We start from the raw sequence: 17,101 nt of genomic DNA, 5'->3' as shown, positions 1-17,101 counted from the left end.
GAGCTTTCCTCGCTTATAGTTATTCAGCTGGTGCTCTGATGGAAAACCATATATTATTTTTTAACTTTATTTCACCATTTAATTGCTTCAAGATAAAAAAAAAAAAAAAAAGACAAAAAAATGAGAAAAACTTTCATGACTGTACTGTCAGGACTGTAATAGATTAGACATATGCTATTACCAAAGGAAATTACGCCCTTCCATAATATCAGATAGCACAATCCAGCTTCACTAATTATTCCTCATTTATATTTAAAAGTGCTTGGAAAAGGGAGAAAATGGAGTGCAAAAGTGTGCTACGACACTGAAATGCTTTTGTAAAACGACAAATGAGGAGGGAACTGGGTATTGCTGGTGGTTGCTACTAAAATAAATTTTAAACAAAACAAACATTAATTTAAAAAAAAAATTCAGTCACAGAATGTTCTTTAAATGTCATTTTAAAAGTACCATTTAAACTCAAGCTGCACATGCTGTAGCCTTTAAGGTGCAAACAACCCAATCTCCCTACTGAGAATAATTACAGATTGTTTTCTGAGAGAACAGGTGGGAGACCAGATAAAACAACCTGAATGTACTTTGCTGCTGTTAAATAGAAAAGAAAACACACACAAAGTTCAGACTTAGATTCTTTATGAAATCTATATGTTCAGAGGCTTCTGATGTTTACATAATAGATTTAAAAGACACCCAAAGACTTTCTTTTATTCATTTGAACTGCAATTTATGTAACTTCTTTATCGTTTTCCTTTTAGTGGGGAGGGGAATGAGGGGTTGAAGAGCTCAAATGTCAACAGTATAAATGAAATCATTTATAAAAAATAAAAAAAGAAAGAATAACTCTCCCAACCGTTACACATGTACATGTTAAAGTGCCAGTGAGTGAGAACTACTCCCATCTACTGGTTAGCTCATTGATTACAAACAACAAAGTAGTGCTTTCTGGTATCTCGCTGATGAAGCATGCTACTACCACACTAACCGGAGAGTCACAAATGTCTACATCTTGTACAAGTCCGGTGATGAAGTACAGAACCATACATAATTCTGCTTTGTTATTGATGTAGATAAGTTACAAGCATCCCATCCATGTATTTGGTACCAAACTGCTGCTAATAGCCAACAGCATGTCAAAGAGTTCAGATGTTCCTCCATTTAAGTGGAAAAGTTGAGGCTGAATGATTCCCTGTTGTCTTTGGAGATTCCCAGCTAAAACGTGTAAGGCTAATAAGTTTGTCTCCTTTCCGATACCATATTCAAGAATGGCGATTAAAAATTGCAGCCTTCTGCTGGGTACGCTACCACCTATGTAACTCTTTCTAATGGAACGCTTTTATTTGGATGAGATTGTGATCAGACTTCTGTAAAATACATATTTAAGAAAGCAATATGCTCTATACAAATGAATACAAGTATTTTAATAACTAGATTTTTCTATGTACCAACTGTCCACATGCAAACACAGTTTTTCAGAAAAAAAAAGGGAAAAAAAAATTTCTTCCAGGATTTAAGTGACTCCAACTATTATTTATTTTTTTGGACTTGTGGAGATGTTTTGCAGTGTTTTTCTTTTCCATGTGGATGACATGCACGAATGCATGGCGAAAAGATTGGTACTAGTAAAATACTAGTGTTTTTGTGTACAAAGCTTTAAAGATCTTCATGCTAACTGCACTAAAAGGAAATTCTCATGTCCAGTAAAAATAGGACAGTTATAAACAAAGCTGCAGAAACACTACGTTGAATCAGTGGGACTTTTTCAAGCCCATATCTCGCCTTTCTAAATGAATTGCTGGGTAATAGGAATTGAAATATTGTTCAATTTATACAATTTGCTTCATGTCAAAAGGAAGTTGGGCATCAGTTCCAGTAAAGCCCCAGGTTAGAGCACTAAAACTATCCGGTTAGGGTTAAAAATATAGTGGCTTGCCTCAAAACAAACATTCTTACATCTATTTCATGTTACAGATCTGCCTTTCTAGCCATAGGACACAAATGTGGTGCAGGCACAACACAAACCACCCACTATGAGTATAATAAGATTAGTACTAGGTGTCACAAAAAATACACATGACTTTTTTGTTTATTAGTAAACCACAATTAGTTCCATTTTTGCATATTTTACATTTTCCAGTGAGACTACATTGGTTAAAAAAAAAAAAAAAAAAAAAAAAAAGGAAAAAGAAAAGAAAAAGAAAACAGCCCAATATATGCATGATGTGGAAAACTATAAAAGAAAGCAACAAAATGACAAGAAACAAACACAAACAAAAGATAATATGTGCCTGGTATCAGTTTTTGATGCATTAAACTAAGCCGAAAATGTTCAAATAGTGATTAAAAACAAGCTATCACATTGAGTTTGGATAAATATACATAATATGCAGCAAAATTGAGCTTTTAGCAGCCTGAGGAGAAATGTTCTAATATTAGATGAATTATATCTGTATATAAAATAAATGAGACAATCATGAGTCAACTCAAATTTTCAATTATAGAGTAGAAAACAAGAATGTACAGCTATCTGTCTGAAGCTATACAAGAAATTAATGTGAGACACGAAGTACAACTCAGGCTGATGTATTCATTAGAATTAACCATTTGACCTGATGATGCCGCAGGAAACATTAAATTAGGAAACAAATAGTTTTAGACTTTCCATAAAAATAAAAGGGAAATAACTGCCCGAGAGTGTTGCTGGAAGTAAAGTCTCACTAAGACTGCATTTTAAAAATGCATCAAGTCACCCGTTGGACTATGGTTTGATGCCTTAAAGCAATGCTATATAAGTTTCTAAATTTAAAGCTCTGTGCTACTGACTTGTTTTAATGCACATTTTTGAAACCTGAAAATTCGGGGCTGAGAAACAGCATTTTGTAACTTCTTATTCCATCCTAGGCATCATGTGATAGCTGCACGTTACTTTATGGGCAACTGGATATCAGCACACTGGCTGTTTTGGATGCACCTTATGGCTGATTTAAATGAGATGAGAGGCAATATCAAATAGACTTTTACTCTCTGGACAGAGCTCAGAGTAGAGACAAGGTTCAGTAATGCCACCTTGAGTATGGTATCCTGGCAGCTGTCATCCTTCATCTGCACTACACTTCAGACAGGGCTTAGGTGGTCAAGTCCTAGTGGGCAAAGTTGAGACAGCACAAGATATATGCATATTCACACTGACACATTAACTAAATAAGGAAACGGTGGTCCGAATAGCTCAAGGGATATTTATGTTCTTTAGACTTTGTGGAAAAAAAAACATTTGAAATTTAAAACTGAGAAAAACAGATGAAAATGTGGAGTTAAGGATTGCTGGAGTTGGGTTGTAAGTATGCAAACAAATTTGGTAGATACATAGCATTATTATCCAAACTTTCCTAATCAGTGGGGTTCCATGGGTTCAGCACATGAGTCAAAAAATACAACTATGTTCCTGGTTTCTTAATCTGATTTTTGTTTGGTTTTCTTCATGATGGTCAAGCTGTTACTTGTTTTCAGGCTGCAGCCTTCAAATTTCTGATTCACACAGTAAACATGAGTGGCGCAACGGTGGATACAATGAACCAAGAAGTGAAAGATGATGTTTATTTGGAGTTATTATCAAATCACTTCCTTATTCATTTAAAAAGAATAATTAAAAAAAGAACAAAAAAAAAAAAACAGGTGTTCAAATGCTTTATAATATATGGCAAATAATATATTGCAAGGGAGAGGTAGAAGCCAAATAGGCTTATTGTAAGCAGTCGGCATCATCTATTATTCCAACACTCCTAAGCACATAGAAATATTTTTTGGAAATGCTTCAACCCCAAAGTGGGGATTTCACACTTACAGCAGGCTCTCATCTATGGTATATTATCTTGTATAATATGTACTGACAAATCTTGCAGAAACTACACATGTACAACAAGTTGGGAATAAAAAATGATAAAATATAAAAAGTAGCATTCAGCATATTGAATGTGTTGATCCTGCACATCTTAAGCAAATGCATCTCAAATTTTTCATCTTCTGACATGAAACAAATTATAAACAATCAGAGGAACATCATGTTATCTCATCTCATCGTGCTCGTCACTACACAAAATATTACACACTCAGCAAAAGAAGGTAATTTTTTTGGAATTTGTAAATTTCCGTGTCTTAAAATGACACAAGAGCAGTAGAATAGACTTAATGCGGCTTTAATGAATAAAAAGCTTACATGTTTTTTAGTAAGTATGTCTGCAGACATCATATATTTACAGCTCAGACAGCAGTGATTCCTCTGGAAATCTCCTGGATTTATTTGTGGGTCGGTTCTACAACATTCTGCTTTCACAGAGTCCTCCCAATCCAACAGAGTTGCTTGTGACATAAAGCAAAAGGTGAGACCACGAAGTATCTGAGTGATGCTTGCTGACACCATATGCACTTTTCGGTTAATTTTAGCAGACATGAGGCATCAGCAGAGAGCCAGATGGTGAGACGGGGAAAGAAACTATGCTTGAGTGCAAACTGTTTTAACACATTATTTTGGGTCTGTGTGTATATGTACACTCAACTGGGGGTGTGATATCATTTCAGAATGAAGTCGAGTGATGACAAAGTCAGGCGGAGGCCCAACATCCATCCCACACATGACTGAGAGAAAGACTGATGCCAAATCAGATACTCCACAAGATGAGAAGGTAATACCTGCCGTTTCTTCCATGAAAAACAAACTTCCTACAGTAAATACATTAAATATAATTTTCTTTTACTTTGAGGCTTTTGGTTAATATAAAATGATCTAACATAGAAATTAATATTCATTAGTTGTATTTTGTCATTATGAGTCACCAAACAACAGGACAACACAGAGGTTTTCTAAGCTGTAGTATTCAGTAAGGTTTAAGAAGACTTCGACTCTGTCAGTACTTGAAATTGGTTGTTATTTCAGAAGAGCTGTATAGATTCAGTGCAATGCTGAAAAGTCTGTTGTTCTTAAAAACATGCAGTCAAATTATGAAAAACAATAAATAATTGTGAGGGACATTAATGGTCTCCAGTCTCTTGGTACAACTTAAAATGGCCACAACATCAACATCAGTGAACTCGTACAGAGGGGTGAATTAAGACTTTATGTGTATAGTTGTTGTTGTTTTGTTCTCTTTTATTACACTGTATAACTTCAAAGTGAGGGTCTGGCCCGTCTGCAAAATACTCATGCATGAGTATTTAGCAGATGGGCAGAAAACAGGAGGTTACATGCACTGTATGGAACTAAATGATTACAGTCCCCAGCTTCCAGCTTATTATAACAAGTTTCTTTTGTGTTAATTTGATGAAATGCAGCCAGACTCAACTCTTACAATAATAAGATAGCACCTTTTTTTTGTAAAAAGCAATTAAATGTTTATATGAGTTGGATGTTTATGTGGTTAAGGATAACTGTTTCACAGCGATAAAAGCTCCAGTGGGCGAAACCAGCTTTTCCAAAGGCAACTCTGTCTCATATCGAAGCATATAATAAGTATGACCTGCTTTTCTCATTCTTTCTTTGATTACTTTCCTTTACAGTTGATGTTTGGTCTAATTTTATCTGCAACTACATTTTAAAGCTTGATCCTAAAGTACACCCTAAAACATCTTGGTATGGATCAATACAGCTTCTGGTACTATCCATTTTTATGTGAAACTTGGCTGAGAAAAGAGATCCAGAATCTATTCACAACATCAATGTTTACAGATGAGACTCAGATACAACATAATATAAATGAAAAGCATGAAAATTGTTCCAAATCTAGCAGGAATTCCTGAGGAAGAAAGAAGCATTTTCTATAACCAACAAAAGTACATCCTCTGCATTTAAGGTTAATGTCTTTTCCCCAACTCCAACAATGATGGAGAAACCTCTCCCCAGAGACGGAACAACGCTTTCTTTTATGAGGACATTCATCTTGTACAAGGCTGAGCATGAAAACAGACACCTTTCACATAAATCCCACCTGCAACTACCTGTGCAGAAGGAGAAAGCAGACTGGAGGTAGAAATCTATTCAAACGGATTAGATTCAGTGCACAATCAGTAATAATTGATTACCAGTCATCATGCTGAAAATGTAAAGTGTAAAAGAAAAATAAAATGCTTATTATCATCAAAGCTTTGTCAATGTTAGAGTTAATAAATTATTAGAGTATAATTAGCAAAATATGCTTGTTAAAATGAACTTTACTTGATGTTTAACTCTTAGTGAAATAAAACGTTACATGAAATGTTTAGTGAAAAGGCTAATTACAGCCCATGCTGTAAAGTCCTTTTGCACTTTAATAAAAAATGGAATTTAACTACAATGATGCATTAAATTGTCTTTTATGCATCATACAAGGAACTTTCATCTAAACATCAGAATGAAACAGACAAGTTATTATAACTTGGGATGTAGTATAGACCATCAAACAGTATGAATCATTTCCAGTGAAGAAAAATGGCAGAAGTACAGCCTCTGTAGTGTTAGGATATCTGATATTTGTCAGGCTTCGATCAGAGTAAAGGTTATTCTGCTTAGTTTCAAATGGATGCTGCGGGTTCACAACTGTGTGCTAGTAGTAAGATCAGTTTTGGTTTTTCAAACTATGGGTTTTCTAAACTGCAATTTAAAGACTGTTTTTGCTGATCGCTGTCCAAAATCCATACTCAATTTACTCTGATTTGATGCTGTTAAACACATGAACGGCAATGACTCATTATCCAGTAAATGCTCATTTTGTGTTTGGATTTTACAGTGTAGCACCTTCTGGCTGCCTTCATTTCTGACTCCAGTCAGTTTTTGTGAAAACACAATTTTTTGTATAATTGCCCTCCATGCACACCTCTGCTCTTCAGCGGTGTCTCGGTCTCAGCTGTAAACTTGCACAGTGAGAGGCAGCGAGGCACACAGAGGGGCACCAGGTGGTGTTTGACAGCACACAGTTTTATGCTATGTGCTTTTGTTCCCATAGTCTCTGTCTCAGAGATAATTCACACTTCACATCTTTTGGTCTGGCTTATTAGATGGAATTATTCTAGGTCTGTGATGGATGAGAAGAAATTGAACAGGTTTTTTTCTGAGGATCTTGGTAAATCCCTTCTGGATTTATCAGGAAGTGTTATTCTTTAAAAAATACTGTGTAATTAATATTATGCCATGTGTGCCTGACCACCACTGAAATTAATCCAGCAACCTGAGTCTCAAGCCTTATTATTGATGTCTTAGTAAGGAAAAAAGTCAAACAAAAGGAAAAAGAAGACAGCCTATATATATATATATATATACATATATATATATATATATATATATATATATATATATATATATATATATATATATATATATATATATATATATATATATATATATATATATATGTATATATAATTGTAATTGATAATAATAATAATAATAATTATTATAATAATAATTTCCCTCTCTGGGTATATTGTGTAGAAGAAGTGGATTCTTATTCACCAAAGTGAAAAAAAAGTGTTTGCCTCAGCAGCTGGCTTGGCTCAACAAAATAGAAACTGTGTTTGGTTACATTATGTGGGGTGTTTTTTTTGTTTGTTTGTTTATGTTTTTGTTAGCGTTGTTGTGTGAACTTCTGTGGATACTGGATTTACTGAGCATAATTTAGTAATACAAGAATTAGGGCAGCCGCATTTTATTGTCACTAAGAGTGAGTGAACAAAACTGCTCTTTTTTTCTGGTTTTCTCTTGTTCCAGTTTCTAAACTTATTAAATTCTTTTACTTTCGCCAAACTGAAGGGATATTTGCAAAGAATCCATAAGGCCATTTTGCTGTTGACAATTTAGCTGAATTATTTTCTTACGGTAAGCTCAGTAACTAAACAAAAAAATCATTTCAAATGTGGGTCATCACATGGAATTCTGAAAGGTTTTAGGTTTATTTTACCAGAACATTAAGCAGACTACTAAATTTAGGTAATTTATTTCTTCCATATTCATAATTACACTTACATCAGAAAAATAAACATCATAAGTTAACTTTTTCTTATCCCAGTCATATAAATTTAAGTGCCTTTTTGCCAAGCACCTGGCATCTTTATATGACTTCACTGACTTCATTACACCTGAAATTCTTTCCTTTTGGTATTATCCGATATTATCATTTTAATTTTAATGCAATGCGTTAATGCTTTTTTATTAAGTGGTGACACTGGATTCCATTCAGTAGTGTGGCAACAGCGTTGTTTTAACACTGACAAACTATCTGTAAAGGAGGGAAGCAAAGCTCAGTTTGTTTTTAAAAATAGAAAAAAAATCAATATTCTAAACTAGAGAGTAAAAAAATCAACAGATCTGCGAGGGTCAAACAGGGAGTCATCAGTTATTTTCCTGCCTTTAACTTCCTCTGTTGTACGCAGGTGATGTTTTACAGAGTAAATACACAACAGTTAACAACAATACAGGAGCACTGAATGATGAGAAGTATCAGAGGCAGTGCCAGAAGGGAAACATTTCACAAAAGTGAAACGGCCGAATTGTCTGACTCAGGGTTCCAGCAAGGACAGAGCGTCAGTCAGCACCATTCTCCTCTGCGGGCCATTTCACAGGAAGTCGCTGCCATATATGGGCGTTACAAGCTATTGTGTCTGTAGCTACATGCTCTTCTCACTGTGCTACATTTCCATTTCCATAGCAACAAAGATGAGTCCCCCCCCCCAAACCTGACTCCTTTTCTCTTGTGTTCAAACACACACACACACACACACACACACACACACACATTAGTATACACCTGCATTCCAGGCTCACTGCTGCCAGGGAGATCAGATAGTGTATGACTCACTCTCATAACCTTTCCCCAAAGTTCCTAAGCCGTCTACATCCAGAACCTTCTGCATCATTGCCCCATCTTTTCGACTCCTCCTCACTTTTGTCTTCCAGATGCAAAACAAATATCGTTCATCAATCTGCCTACACAACATCTGGCTCAGACAACAAGTGAAACCAATTCTTTCAGGGAGATTTCTTCTTCCTTCTCATCACATCTTCCATTCAAATCATTCCCAACCCAAGAGGTTTCTATACAGTCAAACCCATAAATAATGACGGTGAGACTGAAAAGTGTACTGTTGCATAACTAGGCTGTCTTACAAATACCCAAAGCTCAAGCTGTGCAGTCGGGAAAAGAATCAACTGATATTTGTTAAAGCTGGCAAACTGATCACTCAAATCTCCACCGGAACTGAGCCGCACCAAATGTTTGGCACACATCGATACTGGTGCTTTACCAACAGCTGCATTCAGTTCTCGGGAATTTATACACTGTTTGTTGTTTACTGATGCCAGGAAACGAGTTTGTGGTGTACTTTCAGGGACAAACAATGGATCAGGTATGAGTGCAAGCTCTCACCATCTTATTACATTTCATTAGTATGTCAGTTGAAGAGCAGCTTGTGGGGAGCTGCAGGATTGAGTCACCAACTCTCTCTCTCTTTCCCTCTCATCCTCACTCCATCTCCCCCTTCTTTCTTTTTTACCTCTCTCAGCCCTGTTTGCATTTCTCTCCACTCCCTTGTGAAATCATTTTCATTTGAAATCATATTCAGTATGCAATGAGACACAGCTTACATATGCGCACACTCACTTGCTAGACATGCTGCACATCTCTGGTTTCATTGCACTGTTTATTCAGACTGTGCTGCAATGCTTATGGAAGTAATGAACCTGAAAATACTAAACAATCAAATGAGAAAGCATTAGGACACACACAAAATAAAACTTCCAAATATGTCCACTGGGTCTGAGACAGTGCACATTTGCCTCACATTAACACAGATGCAAGGATAAAAAAAAACCACACACAGGAAAAGGAATAGAATTAAAAAAAGAAGGACAGGAGAGGAGGGCAAGAAAAAATACACACAAAAAAAAAAAAACATGTTGCCTTACCAGATGCTGGAGATTTGCTCCGACGTGATTGGATGATTGTCCTTGGGGAGCATCGGTTCAGAGAGCCTGACATCTTTCCATAAGTCAGTGACTTCATCATGCGGGACTCTTCAAACACAAAGACCAGATATACACAACTTTTCAGGAAGTATTCGGTAACCACAAATTCTTTTGCTTCTACTCCTTTAATTGACTCTGCTGATTTCAAAACTACAGAAAAAGAAGCACACAGTGTTCGAATCATGGAGGTCTGATACTGCACAGGCAGTTGTGTAAGCCACGTGATGTACTCACACTCTCACAACCCCAAAACTTTCCTCTTCTCCTGTTCATTAACCCAGCCCCATTATAGCTCATTAACATTTGAGACTAAAGAGAAAAGGGAGAAGAAGCACAGCCTGCCATGTGTGCTTGCCTTCGTCTGCATGTGTGAGTGTATCTGTGTGTACGTGTTATATACTTGTGTGGCAGTCGCTTTCTCCAGTGATTAATGTACAATGCAGAGTGCGAACATGATGACAGTGTGCCAGAGTTGAGGCAGAGGCGATAATTATAGTGATGCTTAGTGGAGGTGAACTTGTCTGCAACTCTGACTGTCGCTCTGTCTGTCTTGTTTGTGCTCCGTCTGTCTGTTCCTGCCTCATGCTCTCTGTCAGCTCGAACGCTGACACTCCTCTAAGGGACTTACTAAACACCCCATTTGTCGCCACGCACAGGTACAAACAAACCTTAAGTGCCCCTGCTGAGAACATCCAAAAATAAATAAAAAAAACAAAAAAACAAACTGCGATCACCACTGAAAAGTCGGTTAACAGAGATTGAGAAGTGAATTTCTCATAATGCAATGGAAAGAAAACAATTTGGGGTAAAAAGTGGGGGTGGAAATATACCGCTTCTCTTCTAATGCAGGAAAGAAATTATCTTGTTTATATGAAGAACAGCTTGGAGTAATACAAGCTTTGTCTCCCTGTTATTATGCATGAAATTATGACAAGTGATGGAGAAATGTAATGTCTCAGTGCACGTGCTTACACCACTTTTCTGTTGACACATATACTTTTTGCAGAGCAAAATATCATAATATTTAATTAGGCAGAAACAAGATGTGATAGGTGGGCCTACATTACTTAAATTGTAGAACCATCACATGAGGAAAGTTGTTTTGGGTCTTTCTCAAAACAGAAGACCAAAAGAGAAGAGCCTAATGGAAGCAGCTCGGCACATTATGTTTTTGTAAGTGTAAGAGAAGCAGTGGGGAAGACATGGAGGGGGAAAGATCAATAAAGACAAAGAAAAAAAGAAATGGAGGGAATGAGGTGGAGGTTGTGGACCCTGGTGGGATACAGATTATTTAATGGATGAGGGGGTATACTGTGGACAGAAATAAACTGAAAAAAAACTCTGGGAAAAAAAAAGCCAGCAGTGCACACTCATTCATGGAAGAGACAGAAGGAGAGATGAGAGGGGAAGAATGCAGATGAGCACTAAATGGCAGGAGCAGGAGACAGGCAGCAAAACACAGATGGGTAAAGCGAGGACAGAAAGTATCCTCAGTAACCCATGATGGGAATAGAAGTAGTGAAGAGGGGAAAGAAGATAAGAGAAGAGAAAGAAGGAGAAAAGGAGACAAGAGAAGAGAAGCAGACAGACAAAGCATGATCTTGAAGATGTATCATATACAGGCAACAGAGGCCACCTAGAAAACAAATTTTATATTTTTTGAGGGACTCCTGAATACATCTCCAGGTTAAAGCGGAGGTATAACATCTGGTTTGTTATCAATGCATAGCTGAAAATCCTTAAAGACCACTGACAGCCTCCAAAATAGTAGCCATTAAAATAACTTTCAGGAAATTGAAAGTCAATCATTTTTCCCCAGCCGGTCATTGTGGTTTTATCACCTCATTTCACTCTAAACGTTGTAATAAATCTAAAGCATTAAACGATGCCAAGTTGGACATTTAAAAGGTTCATTTGCTATAAATGGGCCACACTTATACTTCCTCTTTTTAGTCTTGTTGAGGTTCTATAAAGTGTTTTTTCGGGTGTTTCTCATGATCTTTTTCCACAAAAACACCCAACACCATTACCTAATTTTCACTAAAAGTTTCACCAAAAATCCTTTAACTTTGCCAGTTTTAGTGTTTACCTTCAGTCTCCTGAGGAATACAGCTCACCAGTCCAGTAGCTATTACTACCTCCCAAAGTACAAACTTGTAATTGCAGCATGAGAATAAAGGTGGTGCATAAAAAACAAAGAAAGTTCACTTCTCTGTTCCCGCCGCAGGAGCTGTTAACCTGTGACTAATTGTTTGACCCAGATCTGAACTGCAGTTCCAACTTTTTGACATTTCACTCAGAAACTAGGTGTTGGCAGATGTTGGCAGGGTTTATGACCAGTGTAAAAAGAGCTTTATGTTACTCTGAGCAGTCTGATTACTTTCCTGTAATCATAGCTTCCTCTTCTTTCTGTATTTAATGTTAGTTTTTGTTCATTTCCCACTAGAACATTCTTGATGAGTAATGTTAAGCAGGATGTAAATCATGCACCATTATTATGGGAGATAATATAACTCAAAGTAACACTAGTATTAGCATATCTTTAACCCATGTGGTCACTTTTGGGTCCAAAACTTCACCATGCACATGACGAAATATAAAACTCAAAGCTTCAAAGATGCAATGTGGCAGAAACTCATGGTGATAATGTATTTTTAAAAAAAAATATATATAGTGTATAATTATACTTCATAGAAAATACATAAATACTATTATGGACACCACATGGATGATTTCATAACACACAAGAATGCACAAATAATGCTGAACCATTAAAACAGACTTTGGAGCAACACATGCTGCATCCAAAGGGACAGTCTGCCTACAATCAAAACCTGTCTGTGAAAATTTGCTGCATTATGTAACTAACAACTATGGCCTGATTACACCTTTTGAGAAGCACACATTGCTGTTTACAAATAAGATTGTTCTTCAGGAGGTAAAGAGTGAAAACTCAGAGTACAGTCGCCTCACCACTTTCATCCAACATCAAGTCGTCTTGGTAGCGAAACTTCTCGGGTCCACAGGCCACAAAAATGTCCTCGTCTCCAAAGAAGTCTTGCAAGCACGATACCTATAAAAACAAGAACACACACACACACACACACACACACACACACACACACACACACACACACACACACACACACACACACACACACACACACACACACACACACACACACAAGCAAGATCAGTTCATATTTTCCAAGTCAGTTTACCACATTTACTCTTTTTCAGCAGTGGCTCCTTCTTGCAAAGACACAGATACTATGATGCAAAACATAATGACTGTTTATAACTATTAGGGACTAAATGTGCTGCTCAAAGGCAACTCAATAATCTACTGTGTAAGGACAACAGTTTACCAGCAGGTCTGAACGTTTTTGAAATGACAACTTTCTTATGATGCGATCTAATTTTCTTACTTTTAGTCAAAACCACAGTTATAAATAAAAACTCTGCATAGACGCTCAAGCAGCATTGCACTGTGCATACTTGTAAAACTGATTTTGCTGTCCTGTGCTAAGGTGAAAAGACAAATTAAGGCAGAAGAGACTGAAATGGAACACTAAAGATGTCTGTGCATGCTTGCTGTCTGTGCACGCCCGACAAGTCCCTAAGGTGCAGCACTGTGCTGTTTATCAGTCTATCAGCGACAATAATGAGACCTTGCTCATGTGTTTATTTGCTGATGTTCAGAGCATCTGCATCAGACATCCAGAGCAGCTAGCGGGGAGGGGTGGGGGTTACCTCCCATGAGTTATACACAGCGACAGATGGGGAAAAAACATCAGACTGAGACAACAGAGAGAATGTGACTGATAAAGATAGCTCACTAAATCTACAATCTGCACAGTCTAAATGAGTCACTGTCACTCTTTGACAGACATCTTGTGCAGATGTACAGCGGCATGCTGACAGGTATGGCTTTAAAAACACAAATACATGTCAGAAAAACTAGATTAAAAAAAAGAAAAAAAAAGTGCTGAATAACTTCACAAATTTCCTGTCTAAGTTTGTTAAACTCTGCATGATTTATCCAAACAATTTTAATTACACTCCACAGGCCAAAGCCAGTTACATACCACATTATATCCCATGATAGGCAACAGTTCACTCAAAAAGGGGTTTATGGGAAGACAATAGTTCATCCAGTATGACAAATCTCCAACCAAAAACCGATTAGGAGCCATCAAGACTGCTTGCTGGTCGAGCGCTGCTTGGAGGTACCACATAAACACAAAGTAACTGTTATTGCATTTTCATGGCAATTAACATCCCAGAATCCATTTAGTTTCCCATTAGCCACTAATCAACCCCCCAAAACAAAGTCACACTTGATGTAACAGCATTATCAAGAAATGATCAAATAGACAGGAAAGTGTGTGTGTGAGTGTGTGTGTGTGTGTGTGTGTGTGTGAAGACCAAAAAATAATAAGTTGAACTGCAGAGGCAGCCTCTAACTCTGGACTATTGATCCTTTTTAATTTACTTTTTAATTCAAAACTTGGCATCTTTGTTTGTGTGTGTCAGTTTTCACGCCATCTTGGTCAGACACACATTCTTTCACAGGCGCATATGAAAGGAAATTATATTCCAGTTTCATAACAGAGTGCATATTGCTTTGTTCCCTGATATCCCCTGACAGCTCCGTGATCCTTTCAGGGGCGAGCGGCTCCACTTCCTAACGAGAGGGCTGTTGTAAAGATGCTCCTGCTATTACAGTTTTACTCAGGCGCTTTGGTGCTTTTCTCACAACAGCATTAACATCCTCATAACTATTAGTTCAAACTCCACAACAATTAGTCCTTTCTGCACATTAGTAGCATTTCTCATTGTACTGATCAAACTGCAAATGCTTCGGGACCTGCAGCATTTGCTTGAAGTCCCTGTGTTTTCATTTTTACATTATTAATTTTGGTCATGTCAGTCCAAATGAACTAATATTACATCTGCAGACTAGTCAGTCCATATAACTGCAAGTTCCTTTAATTTTTTTTTTTTTTTGTCATTACATACAATAGAATTGAACTAGTTATCAAAATGTTCTGCAAGAAGGTGGATTCGCCACTCAAGAGATACTTTCCTCGCTGCGTCGCTGCAAGGTGTGATAGCAGATGTGATGTAGGTGTATCTAGCCAGACTGAAAGTAACACCTTGATGCACAGCAGGGATTTTTTTGACGATTCATCATATGAATTGACAAATGTATTCTGTGTCATGTATTCAGTTACCCTACTAAAAAGAGTAATGTGTAACCAGTGTGTAGTGTTGTCTTGGGCATTTTCTGGTCGTGTCTCCAAGATCTGACTGTTCTGTATTAAAAAAACACTTACAGGTAAAACTGTCACAACAAAAACATGACAAGCCATTTGAGTACCTTCTTAATACTCAGTGGTGACTGGGCTTTTAATTTTGATGGCTCTGACAGTGTCATTGGCATGAATATTTGCTTTTAAGGAGCAAAATATCTACTTTTTGTACGTGAAATGCTTTTGCAGGTTATCCACTAAGTTCTGCAGTTCATACTGATCGTTTTCAAAAACTTGCTAACTATTGTGCAAATGTTAATTATGTTGTAAGAAATGCACCAAAGGGACTGAGAATAACTATATTATCTACCTTGTGTGTCTGCACTGATTGGGGGGGCTTTACTCACTTTAGCGTATAAATGCAACACTTATTTCATAAATCTCAACATCATTTTCATATCTTGTCAGTCCTATATTTAATTTTTTATAATTATATCATCTATACTTCATAGTCACTGTTAAGGTTAAATAGCAACATATTTACAATAACTGAGCTGTAATGTAGTTTGTTAAAAATGAGCCACAAATTGTTAAAATAACCAATAAGTCATGATTCATTTGCAAGTAAAAATGTTAGATTTCTGGGTTTTCCTTCGTCTACAGACCAAAGTTTGGACGCCCCAACTCAACATATCTGCCACTGCAAATGCTTAGGCGAATAGTTAATAAGATGATCTTCAATAAGCAATTGGAGAGAAGAAACCTTATTTTTCCCATTTTTAAATGAGAGTAGTGATTTGTGTTTGTTTTGTACAGTTTATGAGGGAAAACATAAATAAGCAAACAAATGAAATGGGGAGCACGCAAAGGTTAGAATGAAGATTTAAACTCATGTATAACTTTTAAATAGGTCTTAAAGCTTGTTAGTCATGAAAAGGCCAATTCATGCTCATATAAAATTTAATATTATTGACTCAATTACTATAACTAATGGCTCCTAAAAGTAACTACTCTGCTCTAAGAAAAGAAATTAATTGATGACTAATGCCAGAAAGAAGAAGAGGGTTTTAAGAGGATACAGCAACAATAATAGTTTGTAATAAGGCCCAATATGCAAAACTTCTTTTTTGGTTTACAAATTGTTGTAAATGATAATACAAGCACATAATTGACATTAGTGGAAAGATCATTAGAAGAGAACCCCTTCTCCATCACGCATGTTGTGTTCAGCATCAGAAGCTTGCTAATTAACAGCTCAACAAGTCTGATGCATACTGGGTACAAGTCTCACGCAAGTTAAAATGAAATGATGTGTTCACAGTGAGAAATGTTAACTTGGAAAAAATGACGTGCCGTTGTATTAAAATGATGTTGTAACCTGGAAAGGATTCAACTAAATTTAATCTAATTCTAGAGGTAATCCTCACGTCACTTGTGATAGATAGATAGATAGATAGATAGATAGACAGATAGATCTTTTTTTCTTTTACCTCTGTCTAACAACAGTAAAAATGTGTTTGTCTTCTGAATAGAGGGTCAGACAAAAACAATCCTGAAGAACATCTTCTTGATTAACTCATAAGGACAAATAACTGATCAATCTGAGAGTAAAATTCCTAAGTCACCCGTGTGTGTTTTGAACTACAAGGTGTGGTTGGTTCTCTTCGAAAGAATTCTCTAAAAGCCAAAAATAAAGAACAAAATTTCTTTTCTGTCCCATCTAGTATGGAATCAACACTTTTTTAAAATGTCAGGTTACAAGACATTTTGACTGAAGTTACTTTCCAAATGATTTAAAAGCTGTGCTCATTTGTTCTGATCATCTTAACAGATCATACAACAAGACTGAAGCAAGACTCTTGCA

General features: G+C 36.6%; 1 protein-coding gene across 1 annotated transcript in view; it reads right to left on the bottom strand.

The window, feature by feature from the left end:
* The window catches only part of dclk1a (doublecortin-like kinase 1a), a gene marked incomplete at both ends in the record, with an annotated part of 46,525 nt that overhangs the window by 17,966 nt on the left and 11,458 nt on the right, over positions 1 to 17,101 (bottom strand). Inside the window, 2 exons of the mRNA XM_079247281.1 lie at positions 9,923 to 10,030; positions 12,956 to 13,055. Coding sequence (XP_079103407.1) covers positions 9,923 to 10,030; positions 12,956 to 13,055 — 208 coding nt within the window. The remainder of the gene's footprint in view (positions 1 to 9,922; positions 10,031 to 12,955; positions 13,056 to 17,101) is intronic.

Source organism: Telmatherina bonti, assembly GCF_933228915.1.
Source record: "Telmatherina bonti genome assembly, chromosome: 10".
Classification (NCBI taxonomy): domain Eukaryota; kingdom Metazoa; phylum Chordata; class Actinopteri; order Atheriniformes; family Telmatherinidae; genus Telmatherina; species Telmatherina bonti.
Note: the sequence above shows the minus strand (reverse complement) of the source record. Positions and strands in the feature narration are given on the sequence as shown.